This window comes from Macaca mulatta, chromosome Y (genome assembly GCF_049350105.2).
Source record: "Macaca mulatta isolate MMU2019108-1 chromosome Y, T2T-MMU8v2.0, whole genome shotgun sequence".
In the NCBI taxonomy this organism is placed as follows: domain Eukaryota; kingdom Metazoa; phylum Chordata; class Mammalia; order Primates; family Cercopithecidae; genus Macaca; species Macaca mulatta.
In genome coordinates this window covers 1,173,796-1,199,929 of record NC_133427.1, presented here as the reverse complement: position 1 = coordinate 1,199,929, position 26,134 = coordinate 1,173,796, and the positions used below count along the sequence as shown (strand labels likewise).

General features: G+C 55.4%; 1 protein-coding gene and 3 long non-coding RNA genes across 5 annotated transcripts in view; 1 reads left to right on the top strand and 3 right to left on the bottom strand.

The window, feature by feature from the left end:
* Positions 1–18,419, top strand: part of LOC106995142 (putative bifunctional dTTP/UTP pyrophosphatase/methyltransferase protein) — a 46,159-nt gene extending 27,740 nt beyond the window's left edge. Inside the window, exons 9-13 of the mRNA XM_077989790.1 lie at positions 1,029–1,213; positions 3,828–3,960; positions 5,333–5,476; positions 11,177–11,299; positions 18,070–18,419. Of these exons, the coding sequence (XP_077845916.1) occupies positions 1,029–1,213; positions 3,828–3,960; positions 5,333–5,476; positions 11,177–11,299; positions 18,070–18,290 (806 nt within the window). The 3' untranslated portion in view covers positions 18,291–18,419. The remainder of the gene's footprint in view (positions 1–1,028; positions 1,214–3,827; positions 3,961–5,332; positions 5,477–11,176; positions 11,300–18,069) is intronic.
* On the bottom strand, positions 9,587–11,278 carry LOC144338876 (uncharacterized). Its single transcript, XR_013413277.1, has 2 exons — positions 11,143–11,278; positions 9,587–9,965 (listed from the first exon to the last, which is right to left on the bottom strand). It is a non-coding gene; the product is annotated as an uncharacterized LOC144338876 (long non-coding RNA).
* Positions 11,897–13,453, bottom strand: LOC144338875 (uncharacterized). The gene is made up of 2 exons (XR_013413276.1): positions 12,961–13,453; positions 11,897–12,552 (listed from the first exon to the last, which is right to left on the bottom strand). It is a non-coding gene; the product is annotated as an uncharacterized LOC144338875 (long non-coding RNA).
* Positions 18,420–21,358: 2,939 nt separating the features above from the next.
* On the bottom strand, positions 21,359–26,134 carry LOC114676041 (uncharacterized). Of its 2 annotated transcripts, XR_013413275.1 has the most exons (5): positions 25,092–26,134; positions 24,671–24,886; positions 22,589–22,751; positions 22,108–22,273; positions 21,359–21,785 (listed from the first exon to the last, which is right to left on the bottom strand). It is a non-coding gene; the product is annotated as an uncharacterized LOC114676041 (long non-coding RNA). The 2 variants fall into 2 exon arrangements; XR_013413274.1 differs by having other exon boundaries at positions 24,671–26,134.

Below are 26,134 nucleotides of genomic sequence, written 5' to 3'. Positions count from 1 at the left end.
GGATGAATAGATGTATCGGTGGATCGGTGGATGGGTAGCTGGGTGGGGGAATGGATGGAAGGAGTTGGACAGGCTTGCTTCTGGGGTTTTCAGTGAGCTGGATGAGGCCCACTCACATTTTGGAGGTTCATCTCCTTTCCTTAATGTCAAACCGATGGTAGATGCAAATGCCAGCTTCAGTGCACCTCCACACCCACATCTAGATGGGGGTTTGATTGTGTAACTGGGAACTTAAGTGTGGCCACAACCACGAAGGAAGGATCAGCCTCGTTGGGTAACAGTTACAGCGTTCGACAGCTGGGGCATGGTGGCTATAGTCAGATGGATGATGTTTATTTTATTTTATTTTTGAGACGGAGTCTCGCTCTGTCGCCCAGGCTGGAGCGCTGTGGCGCGATCTCGGCTCACTGCAAGCTCCGCCTCCTGGGTTCACGCCATTCTCCTGCCTCAGCCTCCCGAGTAGCTGGGACTACAGGCGCCCACCACCTCGCCCGGCTAATTTTTTGTATTTTCAGTAGAGACGGGGTTTCACGGTGTTAGCCAGGATGGTGTCGATCTCCTGACCTCGTGATCCGCCCGCCTCCGCCTCCCAAAGTGCTGGGATTACAGGCGTGAGCCACCGCGCCCGGCCGTTGTTGTTGTTTTTGAGATGGTGTCTCGCTCTGTCACCCAGGCTGGAATTTCAGTGGCATGATCTCGGCTCACTGCAACCTCTATCTCCCAGGTTCAAGCCATTCTCCTGCCTCAGCCTCCCAAGGAGCTGGGACCACAGATGCCCGTCACCACACCCGGCTAATTTTTTTGTATTTTTAGTAGAGACGGGGTTTCACCGTGTTCGCCAGGATGGTCTCGATCTCCCGACCTCGTGGTCTACCCGCCTCGGCCTCCCAAAGCGCTGGGATGACAGGCGTGAGCCACCGCGCCCGGCCGACGATGCTGATCGTAACATCTCAGTGATGCGTCCCCTACGGTCAGGTTTCCTTGGGTTTCCTCGTTAGGAGGTCACAGGACCGTCCCCGTTTCTTCAGGTTACAGTAACACGGAGACAGCCAACCTTTACCTGGCGTCGGACAGTGAGTACTCTCTGCACGGCTTCATGTTGCAAAACGACGACGTCATCTGGAACCTCTTCACGTACCTGGAGTTTGCCATCCGAGAGGGGAGAAACCAGCACCACAGGGTGCTGGGGAAGAAGGTGGAAGATCTATTCCAGGTATAGCGTAACAGCCCCGCACACACCTTTTTCCACCTAGCGTGCATTTTGCTAAAGCACTTTGGCACCCAGCTCACCAGGCACCTTGAGCCATCTGTCTCCGGTCTGACGGATCCCAAAGGCTCGGCTCGTTCCGCCTGGAGACCTTAGTGCCGTGGCCTTTGCGTCCCTCAGCCCGGGAACAGGTGCAAGGTAGACCCTCGTCCACCGTTATCCAGCAGCCGATGAACATAGAATTCCCTGCTAGAAACGGGTCTGAAGGCCACGCACAGGGGCTCGCACCTGTCATCCCAGCACTTTGGGAGGCCGAGTCGGGAGGATGATTTGAGCCCAGGAGTTTGAGACCAGCCTGGGCAACAGAGTGAGACCCCATCTCTGCAAAAAAAAAAAAAAAAAAAAAAATTAACGATTAGGCTGGGCACGGTGGCATGAGCCTGTAATCCCAGCTACTTCGGGAGGCCGAGGTGGGTGGGAGGGTCCCTCGAACCCGGGAGTCGAGGCTGCCGTGTGAGCCGTGCTGCCGCACTCCAGCCCGGGCGACAGAACAAGGCTCTGTCTCAAAAGCAGCAACACAGGAAGGAGCGGGACAGCCTGCGTCAAATGAATGCCCTGGTTTTTGTTTGTTTTGTTTTGTTTTGTTTTTTGCTTCAACGGAATCGACACTTGCTTCTCCGAGACCGCCGTTTGCAAAGCGCTGGCTGCATCCTCTCACCCCTCCTTCCCCTTTCCCCGCCCAGAGCCTCTCTGAGGTGGACGCGCGAGACGTTGTGGGGTCCGTGGGGCCTCTGCGGGCGGCGAGGGGGTCTCGGTCTGCAGGGCTGCACCAGACGGGCGTGGGGAGTCTGCTGTGGGCTCGGCCGGCCACGGCCTCATTCCTCCTCGGCAACCTCTGTCCTATGGCACCGAGCGCCCAGTCAGAGAGCGTGTGTGTGTGCTGCAGAGATGGACCCCAGGGAGCCTGGGGCTTCGTTCCGATGTCAGGGAGAGACACAGACAGACAGACAGAGGGAGACACAGAGAGAGAGACAGGGAGACAGAGACAGAGGGAGACAGAGACAGGGAGATAGAGGGAGACAGAGACAGGGAGGCTGAGAGACAGACAGAGACAGAGATAGAGGGAGACGGGAGACAGAGAGAGAGACAGTGAGATAGGAAGACAGAGACAGGGGGACAGAGACACAGATAGAGGGAGACAAAGACAGAGAGACAGAGGGAGACAGACACAGACAGGCAGAGATGGAGGCAGACAGAGACAGGGAGATAGAGGGAGACAGAGACAGGGAGACTGAGAGACAGACAGAGACAGAGATCGAGGGAGACAGGGAGACAGAAACAAAGAGGGAGACAGAGTAAGAGACAGACAGAGACATAGAGGGAGACGGGAGACAGTGAGATAGGAAGACAGAGACAGGGAGATAGAGAGATAGAGGGAGACAGAGACAGACAGGCAGAGATGGAGGCAGACAGAGACAGGGAGATAGAGGGAGACAGAGACAGGGAGGCTGAGAGACAGATAGAGAGAGACAAAGACAGGGAGAGAGACAGCAGACAGATCGAGGGAGACCGACAGGGAGACAGAAACAAAGAGGGAGACAGAGTAAGAGACAGACAGAGACACAGAGGGAGATGAGAGACAGAGAGAGACAGCGAGGTAGGGACACAGGGACAGGGAGCCTTGGAGAGACAGAGATAGAGGCAGATAGAGACAGAAACAGGAGACACAGATAGAGGGAGACAGAGGCGGAGGGAGATAGAAAGACAGAGACAGACAGAAGGAGACAGAGACAGAAGGAGAGAAAGAGGAAGACAGAGACGCACCGAGGGAGACAAACAGAGACAGACAGACGGAGACCAAGGGAGACACAGTCGGAGAGAGAGAAAAGCCAGTGGCGGAGAGAGAAGCCGAGAGGCGTGGCCAGGGGCCCCGAGCCGGCGTGAGCAGCTGGCCTGGGCATCGCAGAGGACACATCCCTAAGCCCCATCATTGCCACCCGCGCAGGGGAGGGCCGGGAGCCCCCGTGGGATTTAGGGAGCCAGGATGGAGCGGGGCCGTCCCGCCGGGAGTCGGGCTCAGAAGCAGCCTCAGCAGGGTTTGCATGCCCTGGCGGGGACAGGGGATGTCCGCGCAAACCCCGGACGCAGCCCCGAGCCAGGATGGGCCTGGGCTCCTCCGGGACCCGGGGTAGGTGCCACCGGGGGGGACGTGGGGAAGCTCGGAGTGGAGCTTCTCCTCTGCACGCCGGAATTCTCGGAGGAGCCCCCTCTGCCACACCGCACCGGCGTGGTGAAGCACGGGCACCCTCCAGGGTGAAAAGCTTGATTGTGAAAAGCCTGTTGGGAAACTCAGACGCTTGGAGTTCAGGCTGTGATGCGGACCAAGCGATTCCAAGGAGACGGCCCACCACTTTGGGGTCCTCCGTCCCCAGCCAGCCCAGCCCTCACAGAGACAGGGGCGCCCAACACAGCTGTGGTGGGAAGTCTCCTCTGCAGCCCAGGCCTGGCTGAGCCCCCACGCCCTGGAGCCCTGCGCTTCGACCCCCGGACCCCCGGGGAGAGGCTGGGCGGACCCTCGGCCCGTGCTCCCTGGCGCCCCTGAGCCCCCGCTGTGTTCCAGGACGCGTACTACCGGAGCCCGGAGACGCAACTGCGATTCATGCAGGCCATGCACGGCGTGGCAAAGCTGACTGCGCGCCAGGTGGCCACGGCCTTCGATCTGTCCCGCTTCTCCTCCGCCTGCGACGTGGGAGGTGTGTAGCCGCCCCCCCCAACCCCTCCAGGGCTCTCCTTCCTTTCGTTGATTAAGCCGCGGGCATCTTCCCTGCTCAGGACACCTGCAAACTGCCTTTTTCCACTGAGAAACCTGACGACGACCTGAACTGGGCCAGGCTGAGTCCCAGATGGTGGGTGGATATTCCCACATTCCAGGAGTCCCCCTACAGACTCTGGGGCCCTCTCTGTTGGCCGCGGAGCTGAGGCAGAGCACCTTGGAGCCGCTGGCTTCCCCTCAGCAAGTCTGATTATATCCTGACTCACCCTCCACCCCACCCCAGCCCTGGACAGTGGGTGGAGCAGTAGACACGTTCCCAAGGGGTGCTGGGGGATCAGGGGCCTGGGATGATTCTCACACCATCCGCTTACATTTCCCCAACCTCGGAATGCCTCTCCTCCTTGTGGTCCAGAGTGGCTGCTGTAGCACCAGCCATTGTGTCTATATCCCCATGGCAGGAAGGAGAAGGGAGAAGTACAGCCCCCACCTCTGGGCTGGAAGGATTTCCCTGCAGGTCTGTGCCCCCACACGTGGCCCAGAGTGGCTGCTGTAGCACCGGCCATTGTATCTATATCCCTGTGGCAGGAAGGAGAAGAGAGGAGTACAGCCCCCACTTCTGGGCTGGAAGGATTTCCCTGCAGGTCTGTGCCCCCACACGTGGCCCAGAGTGGCTGCTGTAGCACCGGCCATCGTGTATACATCCCCACGGCAGGAAGGAGAAGGGAGGAGTACAGAGTACACCCCTGGGCTGGAAGGATTTCCCTGCAGGTCTGTGCCCCCACACGTGGCCCAGAGTGGCTGCTGTAGCACCGGCCATTGTGTATACATCCCCACGGCAGGAAGGAGAAGGGAGGAGTACAGAGTACACCCCTGGGCTGGAAGGATTTCCCTGCAGGTCTGTGCCCCCACACGTGGCCCAGAGTGGCTGCTGTAGCACCGGCCATTGTGTATACATCCCCACGGCAGGAAGGAGAAGGGAGGAGTACAGAGTACACCCCTGGGCTGGAAGGATTTCCCTGCAGGTCTGTGCCCCCACACGTGGCCCAGAGTGGCTGCTGTTGCACCGACCATCGTGTCTATATCCCCATGGCAGGAAGGAGAAGGGAGGAGTACAGCCCCCACATCTGGGCTGGAAGGATTTCCCTGCAGGTCTGTGCCCCCGCACTCACCTGCTTGCACAGTCTTGTCTGGGACCCCAGCGAACTCCCCACCACTGGCTTTCCCTTGCAGCATGGGTCTCAGTGCCATGCCCTCGAACATGACTTCTGCCCCGGTTGAGCTTGGGAGAGTCGTCAGCGTTCCGTAGGCACCAGGACGACCTGGCCGCAGAGCGTGTATTTGCTTCCCCGCAGGCTGCACAGGTGCACTGGCCCGAGAGCTGGCCCGCGAGTACCCTCGTCTCCAGGTGACTGTGTTTGACCTCCCGGACGTCGTCGAGCTGGCCGTCCACTTCCAGCCCGCCGGACCACAGGCGGCGCAGATCCACTTCGCAGCAGGTGAGCCTTCCTCGCGTTCGCCCTGCCAACGTTTTCCAGGCTCCGTCATCTCTTTCCAGACAGAGTGCGTGGCTGTGCGTGTACCCGTGTTTCTGCGTGGGCGCTTCTATGGTGGGTGTCTGTGTGCATACATGACTGTGTGCTGTGCGTGTGTGTGTGCATCTGTCTGCATGTGTGTGTGGTATGCCCTTGGGCGTGTCTGTGCGTGAGAACGTGTGTGTGCGTGTGTGTCTGCATCCGCACGTGTGTGTGTACGTCTCTGGTGTGTGGTTGCATATGTTTCTGTGAGAGGTTGTGTGTGTGTCTGTGTGGATATATGTGTGCATGTCTGTGTGTCTGCGTCTGTGTGCATGTTGTGTGCCGATGGGTGTCTGTTTGTATATATGACTGCTGGGGTTGTGTGTGCATGTGCGTGTCTGTGGGCATGTCTGTGTGTCTGCATCGGTGTGCATGGTGTGTCTGTGGGTGTCTGTGTGCATATGTGATGGCTGTGCTTGTGTGTCTGTGTCTCTGTGTGTTTCTGTGTCTGTGTGGTATGTCTGTGTGTGTGTGTCTGTGCGTGAGACTGTGTCTGTGTCTGCGTGTGTGTGCACGTCTCTGTGGTGTGTGGTTGCATATGTTTCTGTGAGGGTGTGTGTGTGCACCTGTGTGGATATAGGTGTGCATGTCTGTGTGTGCATCTCTGTGTGCCCGTCTGTGTCTGCATCTGTGTGCATGCTGTGTGCCGGTGGGTGTCTGTGTCTCCGTGTGCATGTGTCTGTGTGTGCATGTCTGTGTGTGTGTCTGCGTCTGTGTGCATGGTGTCTGTGGGTATCTGTGTGCATATGTGACTGCTGTGCTTGTGTGTGTCTCTCTGTTTCTGTGTCTGTGTGTTTCTGTGTCTGTGTGTGGTAGGTCCGTGTGTGTCTGTGCATGAGACTGTGTGTGTCTGTGTCTGCGTGTGTGTGCACGTCTCTGTGGTGTGTGGTTGCATATGTTTCTGTGAGGGTGTGTGTGTGTGCACCTGTGTGGATATAGGTGTGCATGTCTGTGTGTGGGTCTGTGTGCATGCTGTGTGCCGGTGGGTGTCTATGTGCATATGTGACTGCTGTGGTTGTGTGTGTGCATGTCTGTGTGTGCATGGTGTGTGTCTGTGGGTATCTGCATATGTGACTGCTGTCCTTGTGTGTGCATGTCTCTGTGTGGTATGTCCCTGTGTGTGTGTCTGTGCGTGAGACTGTGTGTGTCTGTCTGCGTGTGTGTGCACGTCTCTGTGGTGTGTGCTTGCATATGTTTCTGTGAGGGTATGTGTGTGCGCCTGTGTGGATATAGGTGTGCATGTCTGTGTGTGCGTCTGTGCCCATCTGTGTCTGCATGTGTGTGCATGCTGCGTGCCGGTGGGTGTCTGTGTGTGCATGTCTGTGTGTGTGTGTGCATGCTGCGTGCCGGTGGGTGTCTGTGTGTGCATGTCTGTGTGTGTGTGTGTGTGTGTGTGCATGCTGCGTGCCGGTGGGTGTCTGTGTGTGCATGTCTGTGCGTGTGTGTGCATGCTGCGTGCCGGTGGGTGTCTGTGTGTGCATGTCTGTGCGTGTGTGTGCATGCTGCGTGCCGGTGGGTGTCTGTGTGTGCATGTCTGTGCGTGTGTGTGCATGCTGCGTGCCGGTGGGTGTCTGTGTGTGCATGTCTGTGCGTGTGTGTGCATGCTGCGTGCCGGTGGGTGTCTGTGTGTGCATGTCTGTGCGTGTGTGTGCATGCTGCGTGCCGGTGGGTGTCTGTGTGTGCATGTCTGTGTGTGTGTGTGCATGCTGCGTGCCGGTGGGTGTCTGTGTGTGCATGTCTGTGTGTGTGTGTGCATGCTGCGTGCCGGTGGGTGTCTGTGTGTGCATGTCTGTGTGTGTGTGTGCATGCTGCGTGCCGGTGGGTGTCTGTGTGTGCATGTCTGTGTGTGTGTGTGCATGCTGCGTGCTGGTGGGTGTCTGTGTGTGCATGTCTGTGTGTGTGTGTGTGCATGCTGCGTGCCGGTGGGTGTCTGTGTGCATATGTGACTGCTGTGGCTGTGTGTGTCTGTGTCTCCGTGTGCATATGTGTGTGCATGTCTGTGTGTCTCCGTCTGTGTGCATGGTGTGTGTCGGTGTCTGTGTGCATATGTGTCTGCTGTGCTTGTGTGCGTGTCTGTCTCTGTGTTTGTGTGTGTAGTATGTCCTTGTGTGTGTGCGTGAGACTGTGTGTGTGTGTCCACGTGTGTGTGCACGAGACTGTGTGTGTGTGTCCACGTGTGTGTGCACGTCTCTGTGGTGTGTGTGTGTGTCTCTGAGGGTACGTGCATGTGTCTGCGTGTCTGTGTGGGCATATGTGTGCATGTCTGTGTGTGTGCGTCTCTGTGTGCCCGTCTGTGCATGTCACTGCTGTGCTTGTACATCAGTGTGTGCATGTGTGTCTGTGTGTGCATGTGTGTGTGTGTGTGGTATGTCCTTGCGTGCATGTCTGTGCATGAGAATGTGTGTCCGCGTCTGCGTCTGTGTGTGTGCAACTCTCTGTGGTGTGTGCTTGCATACGTGTCTGTGAGGGTATGTGTGTTTCTGTGCGTCTGTGTGGGTATATGTATGTGTGTCTGTGTGTACATGTCTGTGTGTGTGTCTGCATGTGTGCGTGTGTGTGCCTGTCGCTGTATCTGTGTGTGTGTGTCTGTGTGCCCATCTGTGCATGTGTCTGCGTCCGTGTGTGTGTGCCTGTCGCTGTATCTGTGTGTGTGTGTCTGTGTGCCCATCTGTGCATGTGTCTGCGTCCGTGTGCGTGTGTGTGCCTGCCTGTTGGTGTGTCTCTGTGTGTCTCCGTGCCCATCTGTGCATGTGTCTGCATCTGTGTGTGCGTGTGTGCCTGTCGCTGTGTGTGTGTCTGTGTGCCCATCTGTGCATGTGTCTGCATCTGTGTGTGTGTCTGTGTGCCCATCTGTGCATGTGTCTGCGTCCGTGTGCGTGTGTGCCTGTCGCTGTGTGTGTGTGTCTGTGTGCCCATCTGTGCATGTGTCTGCGTCTGAGTGTGTCTGTGTGGGCCTGTCAGTGTATCTCTGTATGTCCGTGCTTGTGTCTGTGTGAGCATGTCTTTCTGGTGTGTGCTTGCATGTGTGCCTTTGTGTCTGCAGGACTGTACGTCTGTGCATTTGGATGGGTGTATGTGTGCGTGCCTGTGTGTCTGCGTCCGTGGGTGTGCCTGTGCATGTCTGTGTGTCTGCGTCCGTGGGTGTGCCTGTGCGTGTCTGTGTGTGGGTCCACAGAGACACGAGGGCATCTCCAAACAGGTGGATGAGACCGGGTGCGCTGGCTCGCACCTGTCATCCCAGCACTTTGAGAGGCCGAGGCGGGAGGATCACCTGAGGTCAGGAGTTCGAGACCAGCCTGACCAACATGGTGAAACCCCGTCTCTACTAATAATACAAAAACCAGCCGGGCGAGGTGGTGGGCGCCTGTAGTCCCAGCTGCTCGGGAGGCTGAGGCAGGAGAATCGCTTGAACCCGGGGGGAGGCGGAGGTTGCAGTGAGCCGAGATCGCGCCACTGCACTCCAGTCTGGGCAACAGAGCGAAACTCCATCTCAAAAAAGAAAAAAAAAAAAAGAGACACCTGACATGCCGTAATTCAGTACCATCCTACAGCCGCCAGGCCTGCAGGCACAGGTGCTGGGGACCTCCATGCCCCTCCACTGGAGGTTTCTGGATACTTTTTTTTTTTTTCTGAGACGGAGACTCGCTCTGTGGCCCAGGCTGGAGTACAGTGTCCGGATCTCAGCTCACTGCAAGCTCCGCCTCCCGGGTTCACGCCATTCTCCTGCCTCAGCCTCCCCAGTAGCTGGGACTACAGGCGCCGCCACCTCGCCCGGCTAATTTTTTGTCATTTTGGTGGAGACGGGGTTTTACCGTGTTGACCAGGCTGGTCTCGAACTCCTGATCTCAGGTGATCTGCCTGCCTCGGCCTCCCAAAGTGCTGGGATTACACCCCGCCCGGCCGGAAATGCTAAAGTTTAAAATCATGAGCCCTGAAAGAGCACCTTCTCCTCAGAGCTGGGGAAAAGCAGCTCAGACTTCCCACCACACACCCTCCCGCCCCTTCTTTCCCCTCATGCAACTCGCAGCTTGCTTGCTTGCTTGGCTGTGGTTCATATTTGCTGGACACAGCAGGGTTAGCCATCAGTCAATACAAACACTTCTGTGACCATCCGCAGGTGCACACCAGCACACGGTAGCTACGGGGTTTCCCGGGGTGACTGGAACAAACTAGCCCAAGCGGGGGCCTCACAACTTCCAAAACCACAGGAATTTATCCTCTCTCAGTCCTGGAGACCAGAGTCTGAGATCAAGACATCTCAGGGCTGGGAGGATCCTTCCTGCCTCTCCCACCTCCTGGGGGCTCCAGGCGTCCCCGGGCTTGTGGCCGCATCACTCCAGTCTCTGCCTCCGTCTCCACGTGGCCTCCTCCTCTGTGTCTGTGTCTCCTCTTCTGTCTCTTACAAGGACACCTGTCATTCCATTTAGAGCTGAGCTAATCCTGGGTGATCTCATCTCAAGATACTCAACAGAATGACACCCGCAGAGACCTTCTTTCTAAATGAGATTCTATTCACAAGTCTACGGGTTAGGACATGGACAGATCTTTTGAGGTCACCATCCCAACCCACTGCAATTGTGTCTGGTTCTTTCTGGAGGCTCTAGGGGAGGATCCTTCCTGCCTCTCCCAGCTCCTGGGGGCTCCAGGCGTCCCCAGGCTTGTGGCCCCATCACTCCAATCTCTGCCTCCGTCTCCACGTGGCCTTCTCCTCTGTGGCTGTGTCTCCTCTTCTGTCTCTTAGAAGAACACCTGTCATTGCATTTAGGGGACACCCTATTCCAGGATGATTGCATCTTGAAATTCTGCACTCAATGACATCCAGAGAGACCCTATTTCCAGATAAGTTCCCATTCCCAGTGACCGAGAGTCGGCACCTGAATGTATCTTTTAAGGGGACGCCATTCACCGCACTCCAGCAGACCATCTTTTAATTTCAGCAATCATAGAGGGGCGTGCCGCTACACGCACCCCCCTGCAGGCAACCCTTCCGGGGTGCCTGAATCGGGATCGCCAGGGAAGGCCCCGCTGTTGCCCACTCCCTAGCAGTGCGGCCCCGACGCTCCCTGGCTGAGAGACACCCATTTGCGCTGACTCTGCCTGCCTCGCCCAGGTGGTGCCTCTGAATTTCCTTTTTTCCTCCCTTGCCTTTTTTTTTTTTGTCAGCCGGGCTGGAGTGCACTGGCGTGATCTCAGCTCACTGCAGCCTCCGCCTCCCGGGTTCAAGCGATTCTCCTGCCTCAGCCTCCCGAGTAGCTGGAATTACAGGCACCCACTACCCCCGTCCAGCTAATTTGTATTTTTAGTAGAGCTACGGCTTCGCCATGCTGCTCAGGCTGGTCTCGAACTCCTGAGCTCAATCTGCCTACCTCAGGCTCCGAAACTGCTGAGATTACAGGTGTGAGCCGCCGTGCCCGGCCTTTCCTGGCCGGAGTCTAACCGCACGCCCGTGGCATCGCTAACCAGCTCCTCTGTTCAAGTACCCATGGGGATATACTCATTCCTGCCCACACCCCTCTCTTCTCCATCCCTGATTTAGGATGCGGGTGGCCGTCCGAGGATCTGTCCGGGGAGGACTGCTTCTCCCATACCTGACGGACGTGTCGCCTTTTGTCTTTAAACCAGGTGATTTTTTCAGGGACCCCCTCCCCAGCGCTGAGCTATATGTCCTGTGCCGGATCCTGCACAACTGGTCAGACGACAAAGTCCACAAGTTACTCAGCAAGGTCGCCGAGAGCTGCAAGCCAGGTGAGAGCCCGTCGTCACGTTCACTCTTTTTGTTAAGACGTAGTTTTCGGTTCAAGTTTTACAAGGAGGCCGGGCGTGGTGGCTCACACCTGTCATCCCAGCACTTCGGGAGGCTGAGGCAGGTGGATCACCTGAGGTCAGGAGTTCAAGACCCGCCTGGCCAACATGGTGAAACCCCGTCTCTACTAAAAATACAAAAATTAGGCTGGGCGTGGTGACTCAAGCCTGTAATCCCAGCACTTTGGGAGGCCGAGACGGGCGGATCACAAGGTCAGGAGATCGAGACCATCCTGGCTAACACGGTGAAACCCCGTCTCTACTAAAAAATACAAAAAACTAGCTGGGCGAGGTGGCGGGCGCCTGTCATCCCAGCACTTTGGGAGGCTGAGGCAGGCGGATCACCTGAGGTCAGGAGTTCAAGACCCGCCTGGCCAACATAGTGAAACCCCGTCTCTACTGAAAATACAAAACTTAGGCAGGCGTGGTGGCGGGCGCCTGTAATCCCGGGTCCTTAGGAGGCTGAGGCAGGAGAATCGCTTGAACCCAGGAGGTGGAGATTGCAGTGAGCCGAGATTGCGCCACTACACTCTAGCCTGGGTGACAGAGTGAGATTCTGTATCAAAAAAAGAACAGCAAAAAAAGAACTGGCTTATGTGATTTTTGGAGGTTGGCAAGTCCAGCGTCTGGATGAGAGGCCCGCGACATTGTGGAGGATAAATCCGCTGTATTTAAAGTTGGCCAATGTGGTCAGGTGCAGTGACTCACACCTATCATGCCTGCACTTAGGGAGGCCAAGGTGGGCAGATCACCTGAGGTCGGGGGTTTGAGGCCAGCCTGGCCAACACGGTGAAACCCCGTCTCTACTAAAAACACAAAAAATTAGCCGGGCATGATAGCAGGCACCTGTAATCCCAGCTACTCGGGAGGCTGAGGCAGGAGAATCGCTGGAACCTGGAGACGGAGGTTGCAGTGAGCCGAGACGGTGCCACTGCACTCCAGCCTGGGCAACAGAGCGAGACTCCATCTCAAAAAAAAAAAAAAGAAAATCCTAAAGAGAAAATATATTTACCATTATGAAGTTGAAGTGGCTCATCCTAAAGGTCTTCATTCTTGTTGTCTTCACACTGAGGAGGCTGCAGAGGAGGAGGAAGCCGTGGGCTGCTCTTGCTGTCTCAGGGGTGGCCAAGGCAGAGGGAAATCCGTGAGTGAGGGCAGTTTAGAGCCGTGTTGCTCAAGGGTCAGCTGGATCGAACCTGTGTGTTTATACACAGGCACAAGTGTACACACACACACACACACACACACACACACACACACACCAGGCACCCTCTCGGCTCAAAGCCTTCGTATCAGGTTTCTCCCGTACACACACACACACACACACCCTTCGTATCAGGTTTCACACACACACACACACACACACACACACACACACCCCCTTCGTATCAGGTTTCACACACACACACACACACACACACACACACACACCCTTCGTATCAGGTTTCACACACACACACACACACACACACACACACCCCCTTCGTATCAGGTTTCACACACACACACACACACACACACACACCCCCTTCGTATGAAACACACACACACACACACACACACACACACACACACACACACACACACACACACACACCAGGCACCCTCTCGGCTCAAAGCCTTCGTATCAGGTTTCTCCCGTCCCCCCAGCCTGCTCCTGGAGCCCGGTGGGGCTGCTGGAACCCCAGGCTCCAGGGGTATCGGATTTCCACAATGGAAGGACATGGCCCTGAGGGAATCTGGTGGGCGTTCAGGCTCCCTCAGAGTTCAAAGTTGCTGCTGCAGTGAGAATTCCTAGAATATTTGCAGAGAACACTTAATTACCTTAACAGAGCCGGCCAGGACTCCATAGGTTCAGCTGGTCAAGAGACTTCCATCCTTTTCTCTCTCCCTCTCCCTCTTTCTCCCTTTCTCTATCTTTTTTTTTTTTTTTTTGAGACGGAGTCTCGCTCTGTCACCCAGGCTGGAGTGCAGTGGCCGGATCTCAACTCACTGCAAGCTGCGCCTCCCGGGTTCCCGCCATTCTCCTGCCTCAGCCTCCCAAGTAGGCACGTGCCACCACGCCCGGCTAATTTTGCATTTTTAATAGAGACAGGGTTTCACCATATTGGTCAGGCTGGTCTTGAACTCCCAACAGGTGATCCACTCACCTGGGACTCCCAAAGTCCTGGGATTACAGGCGTGAGCCACTTTGCCCGGCTCTCTTTATATATATATATTTTTTGAGACGAGGTCTCATTTTGCTGCCCAGGCTGGTGTGCAGTGGTGCAGTCACAGCTCACTGCAGCCTTGACCTCCTAGGCTCAAGCTATCCTCCCACCTTAGCCTCCCAAGTAGCTGTGAGTACACGCATGCATCACCATGCCCAGCTAATTTTTTTTAAAAGTTTTCTTTTGTGAGGCCGGGCGCCATGGCTCACACCTGTCATCCCAGCACCTTGGGAGGCCGAAGCCAGCAGGCTACGAGGTCAGGAGTTTGAGACCAGCCTGAGCAATAGGGTGAAACTCCATCTCTACTAAAAACACAAAACTTAGCCAGGCATGGTGGCGGGCGTCTATACTCCCAGCTACTCAGGAGGCTGAGGCAGGAGAATCGCTTGAACCCAGAAGGTGGAGGTTGCAGTGAGCCGAGATCACGCCACTGCACTCCAGCCTGGGCGCCAGAGCGAGAGTCTCAAAAAAAAATAACCAAAAAGTTTTCTGTGGAGATGGGAGTCTCTCTCTGTCACCCAGGCTGATGGGCAATGGTGTCATCATAGTTCACTGCAGCCTTGACCGCCTGAGCTCAAGCAATCTTCCCTCCTCAGCCTCCCCAGTACCTGGGAGTACAGGCATATATTACCATGCCCTGCTACTTTTTTAAAATTTTTTTTGTAGAAATGGGATCTTGCTATGTTGCCCAGGCTACTCCCAAACTCCTGGGCTCAAGCGATCCTCCTGCCTTGGCCTCCCCAAATGCTGGGGTTAAAAGATGCTCGAGCCACTGCACCTGGCCTCTGTCTCTCTTTCTCTCCCTCTTCCTCTCTGTCTTCTCCTCTCTGTGACTTTTTATGTATCTCATCTATCATCAGTCTGTTTCTCCTCTCTCCTCTTTTCTCCCTTCCTTCCTTATCTGTCTTCTGTCTCTTCCTCCCTCTCCTCACCCTGCCTCTGTCTCTTTTTATACTTCTACCATCATCCTTTTAAAAAAAAAATCCTTTTTTAAAAATAAAATAAAATAGACACCAGATCTCACTATGTTGCTCGAGTTGGTTTGAAATTCCTGGGCTCAAACCATCCTCCCACCTCAGCCTCCCAAAGTGCTGGGATTACAGGCGTGAGCCACTGCACCTGGACTTCTAACAGTGATCCGTCAGCTATCTGTCATCTGTCTATCATTTATTATCTATCTATCCATCCATCCATTCATCTACCTACCGATCATCTACCATCTATTCATCTATCCATCCATCTCATCCATGCATCCATCTATCTATCCATTCATCTATTTGCCCATCATCTACCATCTATTCATCTATCCATCCATCTCATCCATGCATCCATCTATCCATCCATTCATCTACCTACCCATCATCTACCATCTGTTCATCTATCCATCCATCTCATCCATGCATCCAACTATCCATGCATTCATCTATCTGCCCATCATCTACCATCTATTCATCTATCCATCCATCTCATCCATGCATCCAACTATCCATCCATTCATTTATCTGCCCATCATCTACCATCTATTCATCTATCCATCCATCTCATCCATGCATCCATCTATCCATCCATTCATCTACCTACCCATCATCTACCATCTATTCATCTATCCATCCATCTCATCCATGCATCCATCTATCCATCCATTCATCTACCTACCGATCATCTACCATCTATTCATCTATCCATCCATCTCATCCATGCATGCATCCATCCATCCATCTGCCCATCTACCATATGTTCGTCTATCCATCCATCTCATCCATGCATCCAACTATCCATCCATTCATCTATCTGCCCATCATCTACCATCTGTTCACCCATCCATCCATCTCATCCATGCATCCATCCACCCATTCATCTGCCCATCATCTATCATCTATTCACCCATCCATCCATCTCATCCATGCATCCATCCACCCATTCATCTGCCCATCATCTATCATCTATTCACCCATCCATCCATCTCATCCATGCATCCATCCATCCATCTGCCCATCATCTACCATCTGTTCACCCATCCATCTCATCCATGCATCCATCCATCCATTCATCTGCCCATCTACCATCTATTCACCCATCCATCTCATCTATGCATCCATCCACCCATTCATCTGCCCATCATGTACCACCTGTTCACCCATCCATCCATCTCATCCATGCATCCATCCACCCATTCATCTGCCCATCATCTATCATCTATTCACCCATCCATCCATCTCATCCATGCATCCATCCATCCATCTGCCCATCATCTACCATCTGTTCACCCATCCATCTCATCCATGCATCCATCCATCCATTCATCTATCTGCCCATCTACCATCTATTCACCCATCCATCTCATCTATGCATCCATCCACCCATTCATCTGCCCATCATGTACCACCTGTTCACCCATCCATCCATCTCATCCATGCATCCATCCACCCATTCATCTGCCCATCATCTATCATCTATTCACCCATCCATCCATCTCATCCATGCATCCATCCATCCATCTGCCCATCATCTACCATCTGTTCACCCATCCATCTCATCCATGCATCCATCCATCCATTCATCTATCTGCCCATCTACCATCTATTCACCCATCCATCCATATCTATGCATCCATCCATCCATTCATCTATCTGCCCATCATCTACCATCTATTCCCCCATCCATCCATCTCATCCATGCATCCATCATTCCATCTATCTGCCCATCATCTACCATCTATCCACCATCTCATCCATGCATCTATCCATCTGCCCATCATCTACCATCTATTCACCCATCCATCCATCTCATCCATGCATCCATCCATCCATTCATGTGCCCATCATCTACCATCTATTCACCCATCCATCCATCTCATCTATGCATCCATCCATCCGTTCATCTATCTGCCCATCATCTACCATCTATTCACCCATCCATCCATCTCATCTATGCATCCATCCATCCATCTATCTGCCCATCATCTACCATCTATTCACCCATCCATCCATCTCATCCATGCATCTATCCATCTGCCCATCATCTACCATCTGTTCACCCATCCGTCCATCTCATCCATGCATCCATCCATCCATTCATCTGCCCATCATCTACCATCTATTCACCCATCCATCCATCTCATCTATGCATCCATCCATCCGTTCATCTATCTGCCCATCATCTACCATCTATTCACCCATCCATCCATCTCATCTATGCATCCATCCATCCATCTGCCCATCATCTACCATCTATTCACCCATCCATCCATCTCATCCATGCATCTATCCATCTGCCCATCATCTACCATCTATTCACCCATCCATCCATCTCATCCATGCATCCATCCATCCATTCATGTGCCCATCATCTACCATCTATTCACCCATCCATCCATCTCATCTATGCATCCATCCATCCATCTGCCCATCATCTACCATCTATTCACCCATCCATCCATCTCATCCATGCATCTATCCATCTGCCCATCATCTACCATCTATTCACCCATCCATCCATCTCATCCATGCATCCATCCATCCATTCATGTGCCCATCATCTACCATCTATTCACCCATCCATCCATCTCATCTATGCATCCATCCATCCATCCATCTGCCCATCATCTACCATCTATTCACCCATCCATCTCATCTATGCATCCATCCATCCGTTCATCTATCTGCCCATCATCTACCATCTATTCACCCATCCATCCATCTCATCTATGCATCCATCCATCCGTTCATCTATCTGCCCATCATCTACCATCTATTCACCCATCCATCCATCTCATCCATGCATCTATCCATCCGTTCATCTATCTGCCCATCATCTACCATCTATTCACCCATCCATCCATCTCATCCATGCATCTATCCATCTGCCCATCATCTACCATCTGTTCACCGATCCATCCATCTCATCTATGCATCCATCCATCCGTTCATCCATCTGCCCATCATCTACCATCTGTTCACCCATCCGTCCATCTCATCCATGCATCCATCCATCCATTCATCTATCTGCCCATCATCTACCATCTATTCACCCATCCATCCATCTCATCCATGCATCCATCTATCCATCCATCTACCTACCTACCTACCCATCATCTACCATCTATTCACCCACCCATCCATCTCATCCATGCAACCATCTATCCATCCATTCATCTACCTACCCATCATCTACCATCTGTTCACCCATCCGTCCATCTCATCCATGCAACCATCTATCCATCCATTCATCTACCTACCCATCATCTACCATCTGTTCATCCATCCATCCAGGAGAACTGGAACGGACCCAGGTGATGCATCCATCTATCCACCCATGTTTCGATCTAATCTCCTTCTCCCCGTCTGTCCGCCCTGCATCGTCTGTCTCACTGCCCTCCCCTCCCTGTGTAAGGGTTGTCGGCAGCCTCTGCTCACAGCTCTGAGCTCCCACTGCCCGCTGTGTCCCCCTGAAGGATCCCCGCCTGGCTGGCCAGGACTCCGGCTCTCTGCTCTCCCCCCCCAGGGGCCGGCCTGCTGCTGGTGGAGACGCTCCTGGATGAGGAGAAGAGGGAGGCGCAGGGTGGCCTGATACAGTCGCTGAACATGCTGGTGCAGACTGAGGGCAGGCAGCGGAGCAGAGGCGAGTACCAGTGCTTGCTGGAGCTGCACGGCTTCCACCAGGTGCAGGTGGTGCACTTGGAGGGTGTCCTGGATGCCATGTTGGTCACCAGAGTGGCCCCCTGAAGCCCAGGCAGCGTGTTCATTATAGGGACGTCCTCCCCCAGGCTGCAGGTGGACCACCTGGTCCCCAAGTACATAGGACAGTCACATAGGAGCGTGCAGTCGTGGCTGAATAAAGAAAGCAAAAGTCTGTCCGTGGCTCCTCTGTGAGAGTTCTTGATGAGGGAAGAGGCTGCATTTGGGGAGAAAGGGACAGAGGGTGCATTTGGGGAGGAGGGGATGGAGGCAGCATTTGAGGAGGAGGGGAAGGAGGCTGCATTTGGGGAGGAGGGGATGGAGGCTGCATTTGGGGAGGAGGGGATGGAGGCTGCATCTGGGGAGGAGGGGATGGAGGCTGCATCTGGGGAGGAGGGGAAGGAGGCTGCATTTGGGGAGGAGGGGATGGAGGCTGCATTTGGGGAGGAGGGGATGGAGGCTGCATCTGAGGAGGAGGGGAAGGAGGCTGCATTTGAGGAGGGGAAGGAGGCTGCATTCGGGGAGGAGGGGAAGGAGGCTGCATTCAGGGAGGGGGAAGGAGGCTGCATTCGGGGAGGAGGGGGAGGAGGCGGCATTCGGGGAGGAGGGGAAGGAGGCTGCATTCGGGGAGGAGGGGATGGACGCTGCATTTGAGGAGGGGAAGGAGGCTGCATTCGGGGAGGAGGGGGAGGAGGCGGCATTCGGGGAGGAGGGGAAGGAGGCTGCATTCGCAGAGGAGGGAGATGGAGGCTGCATTCGGGGAGGAGGGGATGAGGCTGCATTTGGGGAGGAGGGGAAGGAGGCTGCATTTGGGGAGGGGGGACAGAGGCTGCATTTTGGGAGAGGGGATGGAGGCTGCATTTGGGGAAGAGGAGGAAAAGAAGGCTGCATTCGGGAAGGAGGGGACGGAGGCTGCACTGGGGGAGGAAAGGAAGGAGGTTGCATTTTTGGAGGAGATGGAGGCTGCATTCAGGGAGGAGGGGGAGGAGGCTGCATTTAGGGAGGGGGGTACAGAGGCTGCATTTGGGGAGGAGGAGGGGAAGGAGGCTCCATTGGGGGAGAAGGAGAAGGAGGTTGCATTTTTGGAGGAGATGAAGACTGCATTCAGGGAGGAGGGGACGGAGGGACAGCAGGGAGGACCGTTCAGCCCGGCGGACGTCCTGGGAGCCAGCAGCCTTCCAGAGTAGCCGGTGGGGACTCGCGGGGAGGGTGGTGGGGACGGGGCTTTCTCACGGCTGCTACGAGGGTGCCGTCCACCAGGCAGGTTCTTGGTCCTTCTCCGCACCCCAGCCTGCATCTTCCCACCTTCCCCACGATTTCCAGTGTGTCTCCTCTGTGGGAGCACCGTCGCTGCCGCTCACCCCCGGACGCCCACAGGCCACAGAGTGGCAGTTCTCCGGGCAGCTTCCGTGTCTCCTGTCTTGGTGTAGAGACTGTCACGAGCGGGACCTCCCCAGCCCCTCCTGCAGGGCTGAAATGCGTCTGTAAAACACCCCCTCCCCGAGTCCAGGCAGGCCAGACTCACACCTGCCCTGCGAGGACCTCCTGGGCACACAGTCACTGCGGCTGTAGGGAGCCCGGCGAATCCACATTTCCCCCGTGCTCCACTCCCAGTTCCTGCTGCCGGGCTGTGTCCCGACCCTCAGACCTCAGTTGGCCCTGTGGGGCCCACACAGCCCCCTTTCCTCCCTAGCCCCTCCGGGAACAGCTGGGCCAACCTGGGGCTGGGCTGGGGCGGAGCCCCTCAAACCACAGCCTTGACCTCCAGGAGCACCGAGGTTCAGGCATGATCTGAAAAGCAGGGAGAACCGGAGCAGACCCAGGTGATGTTTTTAGGGCAGACACACCCACAGCTTTCCCGTTCCCGGGCTGGGCGTCCGTCTGCGTGATATTTCAGCTATTTTCCTTTTTTTTTTTGAGACAGAGTCTCGCCCTGTCGCCCACGCTGGAGTGCAGTGGCCGGATCTGAGCTCACTGCAAGCTCCGCCTCCCGGGTTCACGCCATTCTCCTGCCTCAGCCTCCCGAGTAGCTGGGACTACAGGCGCCCGCCACCGCGCCCGGCTAGTTTTTTGTATTTTTTTTTTTAGTAGAGACGGGGTTTCACCGGGTTAGCCAGGATGGTCTCGATCTCCTGACCTCGTGATCCGCCCGTCTTGGCCTCCCACAGTGCTGGGATGACAGGCTTGAGCCACCGCGCCCGGCCGGTTTTCCTTTTTTTGAGACGGAGTTTGGAGTTTCGCTCTTGCTGCCCAGACTGTAGTGCAATAGTGCGATCTCGGCTCACCGCACCCTCCACCTCCTCGGCGGCCTATTTCAAGGTGCCCGCTGGACAGGTGGGTGTGTGCTTTTCTGCAGTGGTCACGCGTGATCGCAACACCCAAGTCACAAGCTGCTGCACCCTTACTGTTGCCTGGCATCACAAAAGAATGTGTAGGTTGCTTTGTGCTTTAAGAAAACAGCTGAAATAGGCTGGGTGCAGTGGCTCACACCTGTCATCCCAGCACTGTAGGAGGCCGAGGAAGATAGATCACTTGAGGTCAGGAATTTGAGACCAGCCTGGCCAACATGGTGAAACCCTGTCTCTACAGAAAATAACAAAAATCAGCCGGGCGTGGTGGCGGGTGCCTGTCATCCCAGCTACTGGGGGGAGGCTGAGGCAGGAGAATCGCTTTAACCTGGGAAGCGGAGATTGCGGTGAGCCACGATTGTGCCATTGTACTCCAGCCTGGGCAACGAGAGCGAAACTCCATCTCAAAAAAAAGAAAAGAAAAAGAAGAAAAAAGAAAACAGCTGAAATCGGCTGGGTGCAGTGGCTCACGCTTGTAATCCCAGCACTTTGGGAGGCCGAGGCGGGTGGATCACCTGAGGTCAGAAATTTGAGACCAGCCTGGGCAACATGGTGAAACCCTGTCTCTTCAGAAAATACAAAAAATCAGCCGGGCGAGGTGGCGGGTGCCTGTAATCCCAGCTACTGGGGGGAGGCTGAGGCAGGAGAATCGCTTGAAACCAGTAGGCAGAGCTTGCGGTGAGCCGAGATCGTGCCCCACTGCACTCCAGCCTGGGCGACAGAGCAAGACTCCGTCTTAAACAAATAAAAAAAAGAAAACAAAACTGATTTCTATGTATTTTATGTAACATAAATTACGTGTTCTATAAATTCTGTAAATGATGCGTTCTATCCATATACAGGTATGTGTGTAGAGGTGTGTGTGTTCAGGTGTGTATACGTACATACACACCCATCTGCACACACACACACACACACACAGATACGGTCATACGTGTCACTGAACGACACGGACCTGTTTTGAGAAATGCGTCCTTCGGCAATTCTCTTTGTGTGCACATCACGGGGTGCGCTCACACATACCGCCGTGGCACACACAGCCTGCTACTCACCTGGGCTGTGTGGCAGGGCCCCGGGCTCCCGGCCTGCTACTCACCTGGGCTGCGTGGCAGGACCCCAAGCTCCCGGCCTGCTACTCACCTGAGTGTCCCGAGTGCCGTAGGCTGCTATAACACAACGGTAGGTGTTTGTATGTCTACAAATAAAGACACGGGAAAACTACAGTATTACCATCTCCTGGGACTTCTGATGTCTACGAAGGCCGTTGTTGACTGCGGGAACGTTACCAGGCACGCGTGACTGTGTGTGATTCTGGACAGACTCCGTTTTTTTTTTTTTCTTTTTTGAGACAGAATCTCGCTCTGTCGCCCAGGCTGGAGTGCAATGGCGCGATCTCGGCTCACTGCAACCTCCGCCTCCCGGGTTCAAGCGATTCTCCTGCCTCAGCCTCCCCACAGTAGCTGGATTACAGGCACCCACCACCACGCCCGCCTAATGTTTGTATTTTTGGTACAGACCGTGTTTCACCATGTTGGCCAGGCTGGTCTGGAACTCCTGACCTCAGGTGATCCGCCTGCCTCGGCCTCCCAAAGTGCTGGCATTGCAGGCGTGAGCCACCGCGCCCGGCCTAACTGCACTTTTTTTTTTTTTTTTACGATCACACGTGGTGTCTCCATGGCAGGCCTAGATGGACCAGGAAGAAAATTCGACTTTGATGATGAAAGGGGGAGTCCAGAGCAGTGGTGCGTGGCTGTGGCCCTCACCGCTTGGCAAGCAGGAAGGATGAGGCTTCCAGGCCCCTCCAATCACACTGGCCTCAGCGTGGGGCCAGACGGGACAGCCGCCAGGCGATGCCACAGAGCCCAGCCCTGGAAAGCGGCCAGCCCTCCGTCCCTCCTACTCCCTCCTCCCTCCCTTCCCATGTCAGCCTGGCCCAGAGCTGGGGCGACAGATAGCATCCCGGTCACCTTGGGCTGCCTGCAAGGTTTCCCCACGTACCTGCAGGACGCCGTCTGTCTTAAGGCACGAAGGCCTCTGCAGGGTTCACGGACGGATTCCACAGCTGCTCTCTGCTCCATCTCAGGTGACCACTGGCCATCTCGAAAGCAACCTGCTTTGATGGCTTTCAAGCCTGGAGCTCCTTCCTCTCCGGCCCCTGCCACTGGGGACGGGGAATCGGGACAGGATAGAGACTGAGGCAGGCGCAGGCCGCCAGCTGTAGGGGCCAGGGACAGATTCCCACCTCTTGGGTGCCCAGGGAAGGCCCCACCCCGGATTGAAACGTTCGTGGGTCCGAGAAGGTTCTGGGACTCTGCCCAGGAAAAGGCTGGCATGGGGGGGCCCCTCGGTGGAGAGAACCACAGGCGTCTGACCTAGGGGGAGCCCAGGCCCTGCATGGTCTTGGCTGTTGGGAGTGGGCTGGGGGGCCACGTGATTGCAGCAGGACCTCCGGCGTGGCCTCCCTGTGTTCTTGTCCCCACGCCCATGTGTGCCCTTAAACTAAGGGTCCATGGAGGGCGTCCCCCAGGTGGAAGGAACCTGCAGGACACCCTCAGCAGAAGCCAGACACAGGGTCCCTGGGACCTGTTCCCTCTCACTCTCCCTTCTGTGTCTGCTGGAACTTTTTTTTTTTTTTTTTTTTGAGGAGTCTTGCTCTGTCGCCCAGGCTGGAGTGCAGGTGGTGCGATCTTGGCTCAGTGCAAACTCCGCCTCCCAGGTTCAAGCGATTCTCCTGCCTCAGCCTCCCCAGTAGCTGGAATTACAGGCGCCCGCCACCACGCCCAGCTAATTTTTTTGTATTTTCAGTAGAGACAGGGTTTCACCACATCAGCCAGGCTGGTCTCGAACTCCTGACCTCAGGCCTCTCAAAGTGCTGGGATGACAGGCGTGAACCACCGCGCCCAGCCCGTCTTTTTATTCATTGGAGTAACTGTGCAAAAGCAGCACCTCTGGACTCTGAGAGTCTCTGTGCGGCATGCATAGAACATCGCAAAGACTGCGATGATTTAAAAACCAGTGGCCGGGCGCGGTGGCTCAAGCCTGTAATCCCAGCACTTTGGGAGGCCGAGACGGGCGGATCACAAGGTCAGGAGCTCGAGACCATCCTGGCGAACACGGTGAAACCCCGTCTCTACTAAAAAAATACAAAAAACTAGCCGGGCGAGGTGGCGGGCGCCTGTCGTCCCAGCTACTCGGGAGGCTGAGGCAGGAGAATGGCGGGAACCCGGGAGCTTGCAGTGAGCTGAGATCCGGCCACTGCACTCCAGCCTGGGCGACAGAGCGAGACTCCGTCTCAACAACAACAAAAAAACCAGTGGGGTGACAAGGCTGGAAGTCTGTGCAGGGCAGCCTGGCCGGCCGGGTTCACCCACTCCCTCCTTCTCCACTCAGCGAGCGCTGCACTGAGGGCCTGGTGCATACCAGGAGTGTCTGTCTGGCTCTAAAACACCCTCTGGATTTATCTGGGGGCTGGGGTGGTGGAAGGAGGAGGACAACAGACCCTCAGGATGATGTTGAGTACACAGCTCCTCCCCACCTGCCGAGCTCAATGCCTTGTTCCAGAAGGCTTTGCAGAGAGCCCTTTTCCAGAGTAAAGGTCTTAGGGGGCTCTTCGTGGGGGAGAGGTCTTGAGGGGCCCTTGTGAAGGGGGAGGTCTTGGGGAGCCTTCGAGACGGAGATCTTGGGGAGTTGTCTTCCAGGGGCAGGTCTTGGGGGGCCTCTTTGGGGGGAAAGGCTTTGGGGGACCCTCTTCATGGGGGAAGTCTGGGGGGCTTCCTTCAGAGGGCAGGTCTTGTGGGGACCCCTTTGGGGGAGGCCTTTTGAGGAGCCCTTTTCAGGGCGGTGGCCCTGGGAGTCCCTTTTCAGGGAGGAGGTCTTGGGGAGCCCTCTTCAGAGGGAAGGTCTTTTGGGGGTCCTCTTCTGGGCAAAGGGGTCAGGCCCCCTCATCCTGCAGTCTCATCAGCTCTCCCTGGCCCACACTTCTTACGGGCAGAGCCTCGGTAATGATTAATTACAGAACAGCTGCTGTGGCCCCACCCAACACAGAGCCTGGCACCCCACCCCACCCCACAAAAAGCCCACCTCAGCCCTGCTCTGATTCCTTCCCGGCCATCGGATGAAGCCTAACGTCGCTTCCGGGTGGGACGTGGTGGCTCACACCTGTCATCCCGGCACTTTGGGAGGCCGAGGCGGGCCGATCGCTTGAGGTCAGGAGTTCGAGACCAGCCTGCTGCTTGGGCCCGGCACCCAGGATGTGCTTGGCAAATGCTTCTGGAATGGATGGATGACACCCCGTCTCTATTAAAAATACAAACATGAGGCGTGGTGGCACGCACCTGCAATCCCAGCTACTCGGGAGGCTGAGGCAGAAGAAACGCTTGAACCTGGGAGGTGGGGCTTGCAGTGAGCCAAGATCGCGCCACTGCACTCCAGCCTGGGCAACAGAGCAAGACTCCGTCTCCATACACACACAAAAGCCACCTCTACTTCTATATGAACCCACCACTTCTCTGAACCCCAGGGGGCTTTCTGGACGCAGATTCCATGACAGCACCCGCTGGTCAGGCAGCAGTGATCTCTGAAGCCACGCGGGTAATTTTATCAGACGCCGGCAGATAAGGAGTCCTCGTGGCCGAGTGCCTGGCAGGCGGATCGGGACTCATTCCTCTCTACTCAGTCCTTGGAGGGGGAGGGCGGTGAGAGACACAAGCTTTACTCCCACTACCCAGCAGCTGTTCTCTCCCTCACTTCCAATTCCCGGCTGTGAGGCTCACCTCACCCTCCTTTCCCAGGGAGGCCATGTCCCCGGGTTCCGGGGCAGGTGGCCCCAAAGGCTTCCCAGGTCATGCCCTAGTCAGGCATGGCGACTGCGTTGTTCCCTCCCAGATACGAGGGGCAAAGAAGTTAGCGTCCAGGGCTAAGTCCCACGTGCAGGACTCTGTACGGAAAAACAGCCCCAGTTAGCAATTCATCCATCCATCCATCCTTCCATCCATCCATCATCTATTCATCCATCCATTCATCCATCCATCCATTATCCATTCATTCCCGAATTTGCCGAGTGAGCACATCCATCTATCCATGCATCTATCCACCCACCCATTCATTATCCATCCATCCATCCTTCCATCCATCCATCCATCATCCATCCATCCATCCATCATCCATCCATTCCAGCATTTGCCAATCAAGCAATCCATCCATCCATCCATCCTTCCATCCATCCATCATCTATCCATCCATCTATTCATCCATCCATCCATTATCCATTCATTCCCGAATTTGCCGAGTGAGCACATCCATCTATCCATGCATCTATCCACCCACCCATTCATTATCCATCCATCCATCCATCATCCATCCATCCATCCATCATCCATCCATTCCAGCATTTGCCAATCAAGCAATCCATCCATCCATCCATCCATCATCTATCCATCCATCCATTCATCCATCCATCCATTATCCATTCCAGAATTTGCCGAGTGAGCACATCCATCTATCCATGCATCTATCCACCCACCCATTCATTATCCACCCACCCAT